Genomic DNA, 17,454 nt, shown 5'->3' on the forward strand with positions numbered 1-17,454 from the left:
GCTCAGTCCATTAAGTGTCTGCCTTCGGCTCAGGTCATGAACCCAAGGTCCTGGGATTGAGCCCCGCATGGGGCTCCCTGCCCAGCCAGGAGTCTGCTTCTCCCTCTCCCTCTGCCTGCCCCTACCCCTGCTTGTGCACACATGTTCTCTCTCTCTCTCAGATAAATAAATAAAATCTTTAAAAAATAAATAAATGCTTGGGCGCCTGGGTGGCTCAGTCGGTTAAGCAACTGCCTTTGGCTCAGGTCATGATCCCGGAGTCCCGGGATCGAGTCCCGCATCGGGCTCCCTGCTCGGCGAGGAGTCTGCTTCTCCCTCTGACCCTCCCCACTCTCATGCTCTCTCTCTCTCATTCTCTCTCTCAAATAAATAAATAAAATCTTTAAAAAAAAAAAAAAATAAATAAATGCTCAATAAGTAAGAACTAATACTTTTAATGTAGGGAGCCAGCCCACCTTCTCGTCTTCCCTTTTTAAGCACCGAGAATGAGATTTTATGCTCAAGAATTATTTTTTGACCTCTTCCTCTTGCCCTGTTGGAATCTGGCTGGTTGCTGGTTTCCTTCCAGAGTGGGGCAGGCTGAGGTCTCTGATCCCCAGGGGCCTGGCCCCAGAGAACACCCGTCTCCTGTCTCCCCAGCTCTGGGGTCCGGGTGGTGAGGTCAGCAGGGCGGCTGGTAGCCATGGCAATGGAATGTTTGGGAGCTGGCGCCCACAGGGAGTTTGCAGGGCTGGTGGCTGAGTCTACGCACAGGGGCACCGGGCCACCCTCCAAGGCCACCCTGTAAGTGCAGTCGCCTGCCTGCTTCTCTGGCATCCTGTGCTCCATCCCCCCTCCCCAGCCCGGGGAACCTCTCAGCCTGGAGAAATCACGCTGAGTTAGAAAGTTCACACGAGCCTGAACCCAGACTGGTGTGGTCTCTGTAAATGTCACCTCCTTCTGCGACACCTTATGACACGTCTCCCCCACCCCACTGTGGGCATTTCCTTCCAAGCATTTGTCACAGGCATCATTATCCCACACGCAGCTTTCCTTGCTCCCCGCCAGGATGTCAGCTCCATGAGGGCCGGGCCCTTTGTCTGCTGCCCTCCATGTGTCCCAGAGCCCCCATCAGTGCCTGGCACACAGTAGGTGTAAACGTTCGTGGAATGAATGAACGTGGGTCTAAAGGGATCTCGAACACTGGACAGCCCTCCCCCCGTCCCTCCCTTCCAGTGGTCATTCAGGGAAACCCATGGGCTGGTGCAGAGAGAGAGAGAGCAGAGTCCCTCCTGGCCTCCCCTGCTGCCCCCATTCTATGAGTCACGTGATGTGACGCCCAGGACAGCATCTTGGGGACATAGCCAGCTTTGGAAACTGATGCTTCTTCCTGCTAGATATGTGGCTTCTGCAAACCACTTCAGCTCTCTGTCTTTCAAGCTCCTCACCCATCAAATGGAGATAAAAGACCTCACCTTAAGAGGTTCTGCCCAGCATGAAATGAGAAAGGGAAAGGGCAATGGGTAAACCGCACTCGCTGTTTGCCAGGTGCTGGTCCAACATTTTCTAACTTATTTACACCTCCCAGCACCCCTAGGAGGCGAGTTCCTCGTTGGCACTGACCACACTGCAAATGCCCTATGAGTTATTGCTGTCGTCCCCATTTTACAGATGCAGGAACTGAGGTTCAGAGAGGCTCGGTGACTTGCCTGAGGTCACACAGCCAGTGGCTGGTGGAGCCACAATCCGAGCCAGCCCAAGCAGCCTGCGCCGCCCCCCCCCCCCCCGCCGACTATGCGTGGCATAGAATTCAAAAAAATAAATACTAGTTGTTCTGTTATTTTATTCTAGAGAAAGGCAAGATGACAACACTCTGAAAGTATGTCTTGAGGAGAAACATGTTATCAGCAAGCACCACTCCTGGTGGCCTTTCCAGTCGTATTTCCTTCTCATCTTTTTATCTTTTTGTGGTTTGTGTTTGCTGCTTGGTTCAGCTGAGGTGGCGGTTTTGCTCTTGGGCATAATTATGCGCATCCTGCCCCCACAAGGGCCTGTGTCATCCATAAACTGGAGAACTGGGGAGGGGGACCCTCCCCACCCCACCCTGACACAAGGGGCTGTGTGAGGATGAAAAGTGGTCTGCTGCCAAGTACATAGTGGTGCTTAATCAGTGCCGCCTTTCCTCCTACAAGAGAAGGGGGGCTCAGTGACCCCCACGCCCATGCATCTCATTTGTCTTCCAAATCAGCGCCCTCCAGTAGAACTTCCTGCCAGTGATGGGAATGTTCTAGAGCGGGGGTCTACAAATTCATCCTATAAATGTCCAAACAGTAAGTATTCCAGGTTTTGCAGAATGGGTAAGGTTTTTGTTGCTGCTTCTCTCCTTTTCCCTGGCCCCCCTCCTCTTCCCCTCTTTCCTCTTCTCTTTCCCTTAAAAAAAGGTAAAATCCATTCTTTTTTTTTTTTTCAAAGATTTTATTTATTTATTTGAGAGAGAGAGAGAACACAAGCAGGGAGGGGAGGGGCAGAGGGAGAGGGAGCAGACCCCTTGCTGAACAGGGAGGCCCGGATGATGCGGATGATGCGGGGCTCCATCCCAGGACCTTGGGATCGTGAGTGAGCTAAAAGCCAGTCTTAGCTCGAGGGCTGAAGGTTGGATTTGGCCCGAGGGCCGCTGTTTGCTGACCCCATCCCAGACCTGCCCTGTCCAGCAGGGTACCCGCCCTGCTGCCCGTCGGCTACCAGGCACTTGAAATATGGTGGGTGCACACAAGGAGTTGAATTTAAAATGTTTTTTCATTTTACTTAATTTAAATGTAAATGCCTGACAAGTGGTCTGTGCCCCCCAGTCGACAAGCAGCTCTGAAGGACTCGAGGCTGTGGCAGCCCCCACCTCCCGGCCTGTGGCTGGCAGGCCTCTCTCTGGCGCTGTGGCATTTCAAGGGCCGCCCGAGGGCAGCTGGGCCCCAGCCATCTCCTCTCTGGCCGCAGGAAGCGCTTCAAGTGCCCTGTCCCTAATTGTTTTTATTTGTTCCAAGAGGCAGGCCTCCGCTGTGGGCCACCAAGGTCCCAGGAGCATCAAGGCCTGTGTACTCTGAGGCTCAGGGGCGGGGTGGGGTAGTGCTGGTTGCTGTGGTTACACCTGGACCCCCCCTTCTCCATCTGTGTGTACTGAGAACTCGGCAGCCTGCTTTTGTGAGGGTAGACACAAAATAGAGAGGCGAGGAGTGAGCTAAGGGGGAACGAGGACAGAGAAATGCAGTAAAGGCCTTACACCTGGAGGATCTCCAACGCGACACAAAAGAAAATAATCGCGGAGATTTCTGAGTGCTCGCTATAAAAGGGTCATCGTGAGCTTTCAACAAATGACAACCCATTTTACGGAACAGGAAAACTGAGGCTCAGAGGAACAATGATTTAATGTAGTCAGGGAGTCGTCCAACCGTAGAGCTGTGTTCTGAACCACCTCCATGTCCTGGGAAGGGACCAAGAGCTCCAGACTCCGCATGTGAGTCTGTGACATGATTTCCCTCGTGGGCCTCAGTCATCCCATCTGTAACATGGAGGGAGGCGAGAACCAGACTAGAAATCCCCACCTTGAAGGGATGTACACCAGGAGCCCCTTGGTTCCACATCCACCCCAGCTTCCTGCCAGACTCCGTCGTACTCATGGGCCCGTTCCTTTAGCGCGATGGTTAAGAGCCGGGCGTCTGGGGGCTCCTGGGTGGCTCAGTCGGTTAAGTGTCTGCCTTCGGCTCAGGTCATGATCCCGGGGTGTTGGGATCGAGTCCTGCGTCAGGCTCCCTGCTCATCGGGGAGCCTGCTTCTCCCTCTCCCTTTGCCCCTCTCCCTGCTCATGCTCTCTCTCTCTCTCTCTCAAATAAATAATTAAAATCTTGGAAAAAATGAAAAAAGAGCTGGGTGCCTGAGTCTCACAGATCTGGATGGGGATCCTGGTTCTGGAAGTCCCCTGGGTCAGTTGCTCTTCCTCTTGGGGTCTTTTTCTCTTCTTTAAAATTGGGATCCTCATACTCTCCTCCAAGGGGGACTAAATGAACAAGGCACTTATATAGTAGGCATTTGGTCGTATTTGGTGGCAGCCATAGGACAGTGTACCACTCCGAGGGCCCCGTATTTATCCTAGGCTAGGTATGTGGTACCTACCCTTTTGGAGTTGGACAGTGTACCTGTTCAACCATACCCAGCAGCCAGTGGTGATGATTGTTGCTTATCCTTATATTTACTTTTCCTGAAGTCCAAGGTCCTTGGCCTAAAGAAAGGGAGAACCCTGGCTGGCAGAGACCCAGGGGCTCCCTAAGGCAGCAGTGCCTTAGCTCACATTCTGAGCAGTGAGCCAAGTTCATTCCCTGTAGGACCAGGCCAGTTCAGACCCCAGCCGTGGCATCTTGGGTTCAGATGGTCTCCCCTTGCACTCCAACTCGTCCCCCAGAATACTTCCCTCCAAAATCATCGCCGGATGCCCACTGGGGAGCCTGACACCCTCCTCTGCCCCTCTGAGGGGGCCCGGCCCCTCCACAGCACCCACCCCTAATGCATCCTCTCCTTTGCCTCTGCAGGGGTCAGCTGGCAGACCGTCTTGGCGAGGGGCCACAAGGGCTGGAACCCAGCAATGAGAGTGCCCAGGGGAGGTAAGTGCCTCCAAAAGGCCCCCAGAGTCCGGGCTCCTCCAGAGACTGCCCTAGAAAGAGCCGCTCTACTCTCCCGGCTCTGTTACTGGGCAGCCACACTCCTCTGGCTGGTGGTGTCCTCTCCGGTAGAAACGCCATGCTAGACAGAGCTGGGTCGCAGCAGCATGCAGGGATGCAGGGGGCAGGGATGCAGGGGGCAGGCCTCTGCGGCTCTTCGTTTCATAGAGAGATGATCCTGGTGGTAGGAGAAGGCCGAGTCCCACAGCGGGCAGGGGACTTGGGAGCAGATTCAGGGCACGGCCAGAATCCAAACCCTCTGCGTCCCGTCTGCCCAGCGCTAGGGTTTTGGTCTGCTGGCTCAGCACCTCACCCAAAATTTCCCTGAACCTCATAAGAGCTCCCTGAGAGAGGGTTATTATTATGATCCCCCCACTTTTTGGAGGGGTGAAGTACCTTGTCCAAATCACCAGCTGGCAAGTGGCAGAGGCAGGATTTGAACCCGGGGCTGTAAGATGCCACGTCGGAGGCTCTCACCCACCATCCTCATTGCCAGGACACTGGGACACCTCCCTTGACAGGGTCCAGTGGGGTAGTGGAGGCAGAAGGCCTGTCCGAGTTCCCGGGCTGGGCGCTCTGGCCCCTCCGGAGTTGGGGTCCCTGGCTGTGGATGGCCAGGAAGCTGCCTTTGGCTTTGTGGGTCCCCGGCTATCTCTCTCTGCCAGGTCACCCTCCTTTTTCTTCTCAAGGTGTCCCCCAGCTCTTTGCTGTCTTCTGCTCAGGCTGACCCGTCTGCTTTGAGCTGTTTTCTTCTGATGACAGAGACAGGCCTGTGGCCTCATCCTATCTGAGGACAGCGAACAGCTCGGCCTCAGCCTGGCCAGATCCAGGCCTGCCACTCCGGCCGTGCGACCCTGAGCCAGTGGCTTCTTCTCTCTGAGCTGTTGAGGGCGAGGCTTCCCTACCCCAGGGTTGGTAGAGACGGTCCCATTACATGACACATGTTTTCAAAGCTTTCGCCGTGCAAGTGCTTCATAAATGTGAAAACACAAAAATCGGGCGCCTTGTTTTAAAGTGTTATAGCCACGGGCGCCTGGGTGGCTCATTTGGTTCAGCATCTGAGTCTTGATCTCAACGCAGATCTTGATCTCTGGGTCGGGAGTTCAAGCCCTGCCTTGGGCTCCACATGTGGAGCCTACTTAAAAAAAAAAAAAAAAAAAATTAAGTGTTGTAGCCAAATGAATGGTCAGTATTAAGCAAACTTGGTGTGTCAATAACATTTTCCTTATTCCGCCTATCCATTCTTCCAGGCCTTTCTCCCTGATATTTAGAATCCAAACCAGTTCCAACCCCAAACATAAGCTAGAGAGTTACACACACACACGCATACACACACAAACGCGCACGCATACACACACAAGCATGTACACTGTACCTATCCTTTCTGGAAACAGCCTTCCCAAAGTACCCCTTTTCTTCCTGTCTCTGCACCCCCCCATTGCCTTCTGTTCCCCCAAAGCTCCATTCTCTCCATCCCTGCCAAGTGTCAGGAGGAAAGGGTAATTCAAACTAAAGTGTGGTTGACTGTCCTCCAGGAGCACCGGCACTGAAATAATAAACAGAATTCTAGTCTCGAGTCTAAGAGGAGGATTTTAATGAGCACTTGAATAAGTTGATGGGTCTTTGGAGAGATTTCCAAGTAGCTTTATGTCCTGTCCAGCCTGCCTTAGCCCTGAGTAGCTCTGGAATCAGATTTCCCCATCCCAGACCCTGAATTCAGGGCACCAGGGAACCCCCACCATGATTGGCAGCATAGGACAGACGCGGTTTTCCGGGGAGAGGGTCCCAGCCATTTCCCGATGCTCAAGAGGCCAGGGACCCCAGGCTGAGATTAATCTGTGCTGTGTCAGTCACTTCTAGAACCCTCTCAGCAGCATTTGAGGTCAATGCACCCCACCCCTCTTTGCAGCCAGGAAGCTGTGGTTTACGTGGGGGAAGTGACTCTCCCAAAGCCACTTGGTCAGGAAATGCTGGGGCCTCTCAGCAGTTTGGACCCCAGGGCTGAGATTGTGCGTTGGATGTTGATTTCCTACTTGCTACGGCCCAAGGGGCTCCAGGCAGCCCAGACCTTTGCAGGTGGATCCGTGCGGCTGCAAACCGGGTCCTTCGGTGGTTTTGGCTGAACCTCATGTCCTTCGAGAAACATCGGCTCCCACTCCCTTCCCACAGACCTTGGCTGCATTTAGCTCCCCCACCGTGCTGCGTTCTTCCCCTGACTGTGCCTTCGCACTGGCTGTTCCCTTTGCCAGGAACACCTCCCTCTCTCTTCCCCACCTGGCTCTTTGAAAATCAGCCATATGCTAGTCAGACTCGGCACGAGGGCCAGCACCTGCAGGAAGCCTCCCCTCACCTACTCAGGTAGAGCCCGTCACCCCCTCCCAGGTATGGCTCCACAGAGTGGGCAGACTTGGGGGGTAGAGGCTGTGTCTCTTGGCTCCCTAGCCCAACTCCCGGCACGCAGGAAGTACTTGCTGATTGTGGGAATAAAGAAATAGCCAATGATCATGGCAGAGACCACTGATAATATCCTTTCAAATGCTCCCCACGTGCCAGGCGCGTTCCTCAGTTCTTAAGGGAGTCATGTAATGGTCGTGCCAGCCCTTTGAGGTTGATCCTCTTGGACCCATTTTATGGATGAGGCTCAGCGAGGTGAAGTGTGGTGCCCAAGCTCACACAGCCACACAGGAAGGGGAAGAGCTGGGATTTGAACCCAGGCCTGCCTGCCTCCTTGAATGCCCACAGACCTCAAGACCTCACTTTGATTCTGCAAAGACGTGGGAAAGGCAAAGGAGGGGCCTTGAGGATAAACTAGGGAGGAGGGCAGGCCTGTCATTTGAGGTGACTAGAGAAAGGGGGTGGCTGAGCTGGGTGGGCCCTGCTAACCGAAACAAGCCCCAACTTGAAGAATTGCCACTGAAGTCTGATCATCGTCCCTGGGAGGCATGAGGAATGTAGGCTCAGGCTCATAATTCATATCCTCAGTCATCCTCTGCCCCTGTCCCCACGTCACCCTCACTGTCCCGGCATCCCTGAGTCTCCCGAGGACCAGGACACCAGCAGGAGCCTCCTTCCTGACCTCCCTGCCTCCATTCTCACCCCTGTGGGCTCTCTCTCTGGGGGCTGCCCTGAGAGTAAGTCCAGCTCCCTCCCCTGTCCCCTGAGAACTTGTGTGGCTTCTGTGCCCCCCAGTTTTTTCCTCTCCCTCCCTTCTGCCTCCTGAGGTTCTTGAACACCCCCACACTCTCTCCCATCTGGGGCTCTTTGCATTCGCTGTTCCCTCTGCCTGGAGCACTCCTCCCACACATCTTCACATGGCTGGCTCCTTCTCATCCAGGACTCAGCTTGAATGCCACCTCCCCCGAGAAGCCCTCCCTGACCTCCCTCCTCCTTCCCCTACTTGATCCCTCTCACTGTGTAAGCCGTTTTTAAAACCCTGTGGCCATGGCTCGTGTACTATCGCTTCCCCCACTAGGATGCGAGCTTCTTGAGTTCAAAGGCCCTGCTGTCTTACCCACTTTCCTGTCCCCAGCACTGAGCGCGATGCCTAGCACCTTTTTTTTTTTTTTAAAAGATTTTATTTTATTTATTTGACAGAGAGAGAGACAGCTAGAGAGGGAACACAAGCAGGGGGAGTGGGAGAGGGAGAAGCAGGCTCCCCGCCAAGCAGGGAGCCCGATGCGGGGCTCGATCCCAGGACCCTGGGATCATGACCTGAGCCGAAGGCAGACGCTTAATGACTGAGCCACCCAGGCGCCCCAACCTTTTTATACTTAATACCCATTTACCGAATGAAGACCAAGTGAATGGGTAGTGATTCCAGAAGAAGCCCAGAACAGGATGGGATATTCCACACCATCTGCTGGCTAGCAGTGTGGTCCTTCAGAGTAGGCCGGCCTGGGCTGGAATTATTGGATACCAGCTCTGCTGCTCCCCAGCTGGGCATCCCTTTCCTCCTCTTTCTTTCTTTCTTTCTTTTTTTTAAGATTTTATTTACTTACTTGACAGAGAGCACAAGCAGGGCGAGTGGCAGGCAATGGGAGAGGGAGAAGCAGGTTTCCCGCCGAGCAGGGATCCCGATTCCGGACTCGATCCCAAGACCCTGGGATCATGACCTGAGCCAAAGGGAGATGCTTAACCAACTGAGCCACCCAGGTGTCCCTTTCCTCCTCTTTCTACGGCCCTCATGTCCTAGCATTTCTGGCCTCACCCTGCTCCTTCAACCAAGGCACATGCCCCAAATCCTTCCCGAGCACATGCGAGGTGCCAGGCGCTGTGCTAGGCCCTGGAGAGACAGCCACGAACAGAACATGCAAAAACCGTGCCCTTGCCAAGTGGGTATGCTGCTGAATTCGGACATTCCAGAGCATTGTTAAATGTGGAAACATTTTGAGAGTCGATTTCAGAGTAATTATGACTCTCCACCTGTCAGATGAAGCCTGCGATGGGGGTGTGTTTGGTTAGGGCCGGCGGCTCACAGGCGTCCCTCTCTCTCCCCAGATGCGAGCCCCGCTGGCCCCCCGGTGACCTGTCGCTGAAGCAGGCCCGCCACCCCAGGCCCAGCATGCGCCTGTCGGTGCGGAGGGCGCTGCTGGCGGCCGGCTGCGCGCTGGCCCTGGTGCTGGCGGTCCAGGTGGGGCAGCAGGTGCTGGAGTGCCGCGCGGTGCTGGGGGGCCCGCGCGGCGTCCGGCGGGCCATGCGGCCGGAGCAGGAGGACCTGGTGATGGTGGGCGCGGACCACGTGGAGTACCGCTACGGCAAGGCCATGCCGCTCATCTTCGTGGGCGGCGTGCCCCGCAGCGGCACCACGCTCATGCGCGCCATGCTGGACGCCCACCCCGAGGTGCGCTGCGGCGAGGAGACGCGCATCATCCCGCGCGTGCTGGCCATGCGCCAGGCCTGGTCCAAGTCCGGCCGCGAGAAGCTGCGGCTGGACGAGGCGGGCGTGACGGACGAGGTGCTGGACGCCGCCATGCAGGCGTTCATCCTGGAGGTGATCGCCAAGCACGGTGAGCCGGCGCGCGTGCTGTGCAACAAGGACCCCTTCACGCTCAAGTCCTCCGTGTACCTGTCGCGCCTGTTCCCCAACTCCAAGTTCCTGCTGATGGTGCGGGACGGCCGGGCGTCCGTGCACTCCATGATCACCCGCAAGGTCACCATCGCGGGCTTCGACCTCAGCAGCTACCGTGACTGCCTCACCAAGTGGAACAAGGCCATCGAGGTGATGTACGCTCAGTGCATGGAGGTGGGCAAGGACAAGTGCCTGCCCGTGTACTACGAGCAGCTAGTGCTGCACCCCCGGCGCTCCCTCAAGCTCATCCTGGACTTTCTGGGCATCGCCTGGAGCGACGCCGTCCTGCACCACGAGGACCTCATTGGCAAGCCCGGTGGCGTGTCCCTGTCCAAGTGAGTGGAGCCCTCGCCCTCCGCCCAGCCCCCTGGCCTGGCTCAGAGGCAGTAGGTGGGAAGAGTAGCCCTGTCTCTCTGAACTGTGTGGCCTTGGGCAAGTCACTGTGCCTCTCTGAGCCTCAGCCTTCTCTGTGGGCATGGAAAAGATCTGGGAAGACAGTGGTTAAGAGCGAGCCTTGAATTGTGCCTCCTTCCTCGTAGTTCTGTGGCACTGACCAAGTCACTGTGCCTCTGTTAGCCTCAGCTTCGTTATCTACAAAAGTGGGGCCATCGGCCCTTCCCTTTTCCGAGAGAAGCAGCAGGCTTTGAATGTGCTTTGTAGTAAGCTGTTGTGGGTAAAGGTTAACTTAAGAACACCAATCTGGAACCAGGTTGTCTGGGTTCCCATCCCAGCCCTGCCACTTCCTAGCTGTGTGACTTTGAGCAAGTGTCTCAACCTCTCTGTCCCCCATTTCCTTATCTGTAACATGAGGCTGTAGTCTATAAACCTTCTAGCTACCTATGAGCATCAAATAGGTAAATACATGTTAGGTGCTATTATTCCTGTTATTATTATTATCGTCTTAGCATTGACATGGCTTTTATTGGCACACACATTATCCTCACCCTCATTACCATGGAGTGAGTGCCTGAGGTGTGGTAAGCACTCAGTTAAACCCCCAACGCACATTATTCCTTTAGTCCCCACAGCAGCCTGAGGACATAAGAACTGCTCCTATCCCCATTTTACAGATGAAGAAACTGAGTCTCAGAGAGAAGTTACCTAAGGCCACACAGCTGGCAAAGTGTGGTGCCAGGATTTGAACCGAGGTCTGTTGGGGAGTCCAGAGCCTGTGTTCTCAAGCTCTCTACATCCGGGACCCCTCCTCTTTCCCTCCTGTCTCTCGCTCTCTGCATTCTTCCTTTGGGGAGCTGTCCTTCTCCTGAGACCCAGAGCGTGTGAGCAGTGCAGGATCAGAATATGCCGTCTCTCTGTCTCCGTTCTGATCAGGCCCAGGCACCCCCGAGATGCTGGAGCTGGGGTTTTGTAAATTATCATGACCAAAAAAAATCAGACGACTGTAGGAAGTGAAAGGAAAAACAGCCTACTATCCTACCATGCAGATGTTGAGCTAGGATGCACTGGTTCTTTGTCAGGGGCTGTGGAGAAAACCAGAGCCCTCCTGAACCCGAACATGCCTCCTTGTAACCTTTTTTCACTTTGTGTCTGGGACCACTCGCCCATGGCCCCCCGCCTGCCACCGTGACATCATTTTGGACGGCTGCGTAATATTCCACTCCGTGGAGCACAGCATTCTATTCAACATCCCCTGTTTGTGGACACATGGGTTATTTCCAGCTTGCTTTACTCCTATCAAGCATTGCTCCCATCCATGTCCTGGGATGTCTGCCTCTGTGTCCTTTCTGTCTTACACAGTCCTGGAGATCCAGAGCGTGGAAAGGCCATGCATATATTTGAGGTCTTTGACACAGTGAACCAAGTTGAGATTTCCATCCTGGTCTGCAGACTCCAAACCCATTGCTCTTCCCACCCATCCCCACCCTTCATCCTTCCCTCTCTCTTCCCTCCCGATCCTGGCCTCTTTTTGCCACATCTTTCTTGTTTCCGTTCTTCTTCCCAATTTATCTCTTAGTTGGGATGGAAGCATCTAGAAATAGACCCTGGATCCTGGGAGTTCCCTGCCCTCCATCGTACAAGGCCTTTCACCTGTGATCGGTAGGGTCCTCGTGATTCAGATGGCTGGGTGAGCCCATCATAGGGGAGCGTGGAGAAGCACATCTGACAGGATGGTTGTTCGTTGTCGTAGCCCAGGGTGAAAGCAGTGGAAATGGCCATCTTTAGGGGCATGGGAAAAATAAGCTGTGGAGGAATGCTGCATAGCTGGAGAAAAGAATGTGGCATCGGGTACAGAACAAAGCCATAAACCAAAACGTACAGTGTATGATTTTTGCTTTAAAAACTGCAAACGAAAGTATAGGCTTTCCGTGTGTGCGTGAGTGAGAGAGAAAGCGAACACCTCCTGAGACCTCACAATGTGCCATATACCTCTCTGAGATTAACTCATTTACTCTCCAGAACAGCCTGGTGAGGTGGGTTCTATCTACAAGTCTGCATTTGTAGATGAGGACTAATGGAGGAGGCTCAGAGAGGTGAAGTAACTTTCCGAGGCCACACAGCCAGTGTGGGTCCAGCTGGCGTTTGGACCCTGGCTCCTGGGTCTGCCCTTAGCCACTCTACTGTATAAAACACAGAAAATGGATTGAGAGGGTGGACCCCCCCCCCAGATGCTAAGACGAGGTCCCTGTAGGGAGCTGCTGCTGGGAGTGGTGGCCACTCTTAGCCTTAGCATTTGTGTTTTATAATTCTTTCTCAAGAACAAAATATCCATCTTAGTCACAAAAATAAAACATTATTTTTAAAAAGCCATGACGTCAAGGAAGCAGAATTTTCAGTGCGCACTGCCTAATACTGTCTTCTGGTTTCTCACCGCGTGCTCTTATCCCCAATGTACAGAGGAGGTATGAGGAGGCCAAGCGACTTGCCCGCAGCCTCATAGTCGAGGGGGCACAGCTGCCCCAGGGCCCGGTACCCCCAGTGTGTTCAGCTGCCCCAGGTGCCATCCGGGTCTCCCTGTGCCCTGCGCAGCCTGTTCTTTCTCCCCAGGATCGAGCGATCCACAGACCAGGTCATCAAGCCTGTGAACCTGGAAGCGCTCTCCAAGTGGACCGGCCACATCCCCGGGGATGTGGTGAGGGACATGGCCCAGATCGCCCCGATGCTGGCTCGGCTCGGCTATGATCCCTATGCAAACCCGCCCAACTATGGCAATCCTGACCCCATCGTCATCAACAACACGCACCGGGTGAGTGCGTGCGCACGCGCGGAGATGCGCTCTCGGCCTGCCCCGGGGATGGGACATGGCGAATCCTATGATCGCTTGTATTTCCATTTTCACTTGGGCCGCAAGGAAGCTCAAAACCAACTGGTATGCTGTCTCTCACACTAGAGCATCTAACAGTGGGTCCGTTTGTGTACTGATTTCAACCGGTTTCTCTGTTTCTGTTCACCCTTTTCCCACTGTGTCCCTAGCTGTCTATCTCTAAAGCTTGTCAAGTCTTTGTTGAGCCTGAGTATGAATAAACTGTTGGTCCTTTTATTGCCCCCATAAATTTTAATGTTGATTTCTCAGATAGATGTGAGCTCAGGGCAGTTTAACGTACTTTTTAAGCTCTCCTTAGTTGAGACGGTCAAGGAAAATGACTTCGATGAGATGTTTTTGAAGCGTTAAAAGTCAGCTAATCCTGCATAAAGGAACAGTCAGCAAGTTCATGGTCTTATTTACATGTTGCTGTCACAGCTTCTGGTCTCCTTTGGGTGTGGTGTTGTGACTTCCTTAGAGGCACTGAGTTAGTGAAAGTATTTGAGCATGGGGCCCAGGCCTGAGGACAACGGGCCCTGCTAGCGCTCACACCATTAAGACCCGAGTCTTAATTCCAGCTATGCCCAGCATTTCCAAACACATGCTGATTTTAGAAAGTAAACAGTTCTTTTTTTTTTTTAAGATTTTATTTATTTACTTGGGAGAGAGAGAGAAAGAGAGACAGCATGAACAAGGGATCTGACACGAGGATTGATCCCAAGACCTTGAGATCCTGACCTGAGCTGAAGGCAGATGCTTAACCGACTGAGCCACCCAGGCATCTCAGAAAGTAAACAGTTCCTATGTTGAAGAGCCAAGGAAGAAAGTTAGAACTTCTGTCACTTCCCCTTTAATTCTTCAGTGACTCAAGGAGAAAGACTCCCGTTTGGTGCTAACAAGGCTTCAACGCCTCTCCCACACGGGCAGGCTCTCTTAACCCTGAGCTTTGGGGGCTCAGCCCTTGTGATGAAAGCGGGTCTCAGCGTTTCCTCTCTCCCTTGACTGTGGATTTTGCAAATCTGTGGATTTTGCAAACATCTATTTGTGGAAATACTCAGAGATCCACTGGAAATGCGCAGGCCATGTTGATAGTGTGAATATTCGCAACCTGGATGTGGTCTATTTTTTATTATTCAATTGTTTTAAGTCTTTATTATGTTTATTTTTTAAGAGTATTCTTTAGACTGTACTTAATGTGTTTCATACACTTAACTCTGCACATATGCTGTATTTCATATAATATTTATATATATTGCATATATCTTCATGTAATAAAAAAAATCAATTAACTGGATTAAAAAGAATAAACAGCAGTTGGAAGTGATCTTGAACTCCATCCCCCAGGTGCCAGGGTGAGGACCGCAGTGACAATGGGCTCTCCTTAACCCTGTGTTCTTAGCCAAGGGCCCAGCGGCAACTGCTCTGAAGTCTCTTTAAAAGGCGGAGGCCCAGGGTATCTGGGTGCCTCAGTGGGTTTAGGGACCAACTCTTGATTTCGGCTCAGGTCATGATCTCAGGGTCTTAAGATGGAGCCCCAGGTTGGGCTCTGCGCTCCGCGGGGAGTCTGCTTAAAGGTTCTCTCTCTCCCTCTCCCTCTGCCCCTCCTGCTTGCTCTCACACACTCGCTCTCTCTCAAAAAAGAATAATAATAATAATAATAATAATTAGTAAATAAATAAAAGGCGGAGGCCCCTGGCTTTGTCCCAGGATGCCAATCAGAAGCTCCCAGAGTAAGGCCTGACCTTGTGTATTGTATACAAATTTAAACATTTTGATGCACAAGATCAACTTTCTGAGCCTCTATCTTTCATTTGTTTCAAAGGGAAGATGTCCCTGGTTTCTTCCCAGGGGCTGCCGGACCCTTGTTTCGTCTCTATGGTAGTTTTGCTATTACCGCGAAGATACGGTCCCTCATTGAAAACCGCGCATGCGTGCGTGCGTGCGGGCTTCTGCGCATGTGTGCGTGCGTCCGTGCGTGCGTCTCTGCAGATCCCACGCTGCGGGACGCTCAGGCCGAGAGAGGTACCCGTGCTAATGAACTTGTCTGCACCTGCGCTGTCCGTTACAGCTGCCCGCCACCAATCTCCTGTGGCCACAGGATGTGACTAGTGGAATCTGGTCCAAATTGAGAGGCGTTGGGTAAACTACGTTGTGTAAACTACGCGCAGGATTTTGAAGTCCTGGTAGCAAGGCAGCATGTCAACTTTCTCGTGAATCATTTTTATGTTAATTATACGTTGAAGTATGAATATTTTAGATATCTCAGGTTAGATGAAAGATAGAACTGGAATTATTTCACTTGATTCACTTTTTTGGGGTCCTTTTTTTTTTAAAATATGACTACTAGACAACTTAAAATTACATAGTTGGTTCACATTACGTTCAGTCAGACCGTGCTGGTCTATATGGTGGCTTATATATGAACAGATAGTGGAAAAGCCTGGGATTTTCTTTTTTTTTTTTAAAGATTTTATTTATTTATTTGAGAGAGAGAGAGAATGAGAGAGAGCGAGTACATGAGAGGGGGGAGGGTCAGAGGGAGAAGCAGACTCCCCGCCGAGCAGGGAGCCCGATGCGGGACTCGATCCAGGCACTCCAGGATCATGACCTGAGCCGAAGGCAGTCGCTTAACCAACTGAGCCACCCAGGCGCCCAAGCCTGGGATTTTCTTTGCCTCAGCTGTGTCCTCTGCCTGGCATGCTTTTCCTTCAGAGCTCGGCTTGGCTGATTTTCCTTGTCACTGAGGGCTCGGGTCAAAGGTCACCTGTTCTGAGAGGTTCTTTGGGACCACCTCAGAAGAAGCCCTTTAGTCACTCCTGATCACATCCCTTTGTTTTATTTTCCTTATGGTACTTCCCATGGTTTGATATATTCTTGTCTGTGTTTATTACTTGGGGATCCTCTGGCTCCCCCTCTAGAATGGAGGGTCCAGGAGAAAAGGAATTTTAATTGTCTGGTCAATATTGTACCTCTAGAGCTTAGAATAATGCCTGAAATAAGAGGAGCTCAATAAATGTTGGATGGGATCAGTGGGGGCTTTCTGTCAAACTCCCTGTCTCTAGCCTTAAATGATGGCTAGGTGATGAATGGGTAGATGGATGGATAGATGGGTGGATGGTTGGGAGAGTAGAAAGTTGGGAGAGTGGATGGATGGGTAGGTGGATGGGTGGGTGGATGGATGGTTGGATGGGTGGATGGGAGAGTAGGTAGATGGGTGGGTGGGTTGATGGATGAATAGGTCGGTGGTAAATGGGTGGATGGGAAAGTAGAGGTAACAGGATGAATTTTACTTTTTGATCATTTCCATAATAGAGATGCTTTGTTTCTCTTTCCTAGGTCTTGAAAGGAGACTATAAAACACCAGCCAATCTGAAAGGATATTTTCAGGTTAGAAACTCCAAGGGGAATTCTGAAATCTGTTTATTGGACTGTCCCACTAGCTTGCAGATGCCCTTAAACACTTCGCTTCTCTAATCTGGCTGATCATTTCCTCGTCAGAAAATTGGGTTGGGGGAGGGTAGGTCAGGCCAGGGGCCCTCCAAGTGTCTGATCCAGCTGGGGCCAAAGAGCAGCCCTTCTGCCCGTGCCCCTTCCATCGCCTTGTCTCCTGGCTTGAGAGCAGTTGGAGGGATCAGTGGGGGCTTTCTGTCAAACTCCCTGTCTCTAGCCTTAAATTCAGTTTTATATAAAGTGGCAGTCCCCAAACACAACCCAGCCTGGAATTTTCATCAGGCAACCAAAAAACGAGAACCATAAGGGTCACATGGGTGTGGGTATCCCCGCGAGTGTAGACATACAAATGCCCCTGCATCCCCGCACCCATCTCCCTGGCTGTGCCTCCCACACATCCTGGGTATGTCTGTGGGGTGCGGTCCGTGCGTCATGTCAAGAAGAACTGCCCCCTTCACTGACATGATAGCCCCCCTTTAAATGAGGTGTTTTAGTTTGTGTATTAGTTTGGGAGAGAAGGGGTGCCAATCTCCAGTTTAATAATCAAATTCATGAATGCTAATTGTCTGGGGTCCATGGCTTGTGCACCCATCTTAGTTCCTTGGGGAGGGCTCCACGCTCCCTTTCTGGGAGTCGGAGACCCAGCCCATCCTCTTGCCGCTGTGAAAAAAATATTGCCAGGATTAGTCAGCATTAATTTATTGCCTGTTTTAACTGAAAAGATGATGTAACAAGAGCCACACACAGAAGTGGGGGTGAGGGGAATTAGTCACCACCCAGAATGCCTTTCATTTTTGCAGAGTATCCTTTTTTGCCCACCTGAATAGGCACTTGGCACTCCTTGCATTTCCATCGAATGAGCTGCTTGGGTTTGCGTTCTTCGTGTTTTCCCATCTTTTGGGTTTCACTGTTGCCATTTGGGATGGTGCCATAGTATTCTCTGGAATGCATTATGAGCTATTGTTGCCCTAAGATCATGTCCAGTTTCTGCA

At 52.4% G+C, this 17,454-nt stretch overlaps 1 protein-coding gene across 5 annotated transcripts in view; it reads left to right on the top strand.

Moving 5' to 3' along the window:
• Positions 1–17,454, top strand: part of TPST2 (tyrosylprotein sulfotransferase 2) — a 47,960-nt gene that overhangs the window by 27,286 nt on the left and 3,220 nt on the right. For 2 of the 5 annotated variants that reach the window (XM_081801934.1, XM_081801935.1), the window contains 4 exons: positions 4,557–4,628; positions 9,183–10,088; positions 12,739–12,955; positions 16,349–16,399. In XM_081801934.1, coding sequence (XP_081658060.1) covers positions 9,247–10,088; positions 12,739–12,955; positions 16,349–16,399 — 1,110 coding nt within the window. In that variant the 5' untranslated portion in view covers positions 4,557–4,628; positions 9,183–9,246. Of the gene's footprint in view, positions 1–2,287; positions 2,310–4,556; positions 4,629–9,182; positions 10,089–12,738; positions 12,956–16,348; positions 16,400–17,454 lie in introns of those variants that run through there. The other 3 variants (XM_006738094.3, XM_081801933.1, XM_081801932.1) reach the window with 2 other exon arrangements.

This window comes from Leptonychotes weddellii, chromosome 13 (genome assembly GCF_054177405.1).
Source record: "Leptonychotes weddellii isolate Sample4059 chromosome 13, ASM5417740v2, whole genome shotgun sequence".
In the NCBI taxonomy this organism is placed as follows: domain Eukaryota; kingdom Metazoa; phylum Chordata; class Mammalia; order Carnivora; family Phocidae; genus Leptonychotes; species Leptonychotes weddellii.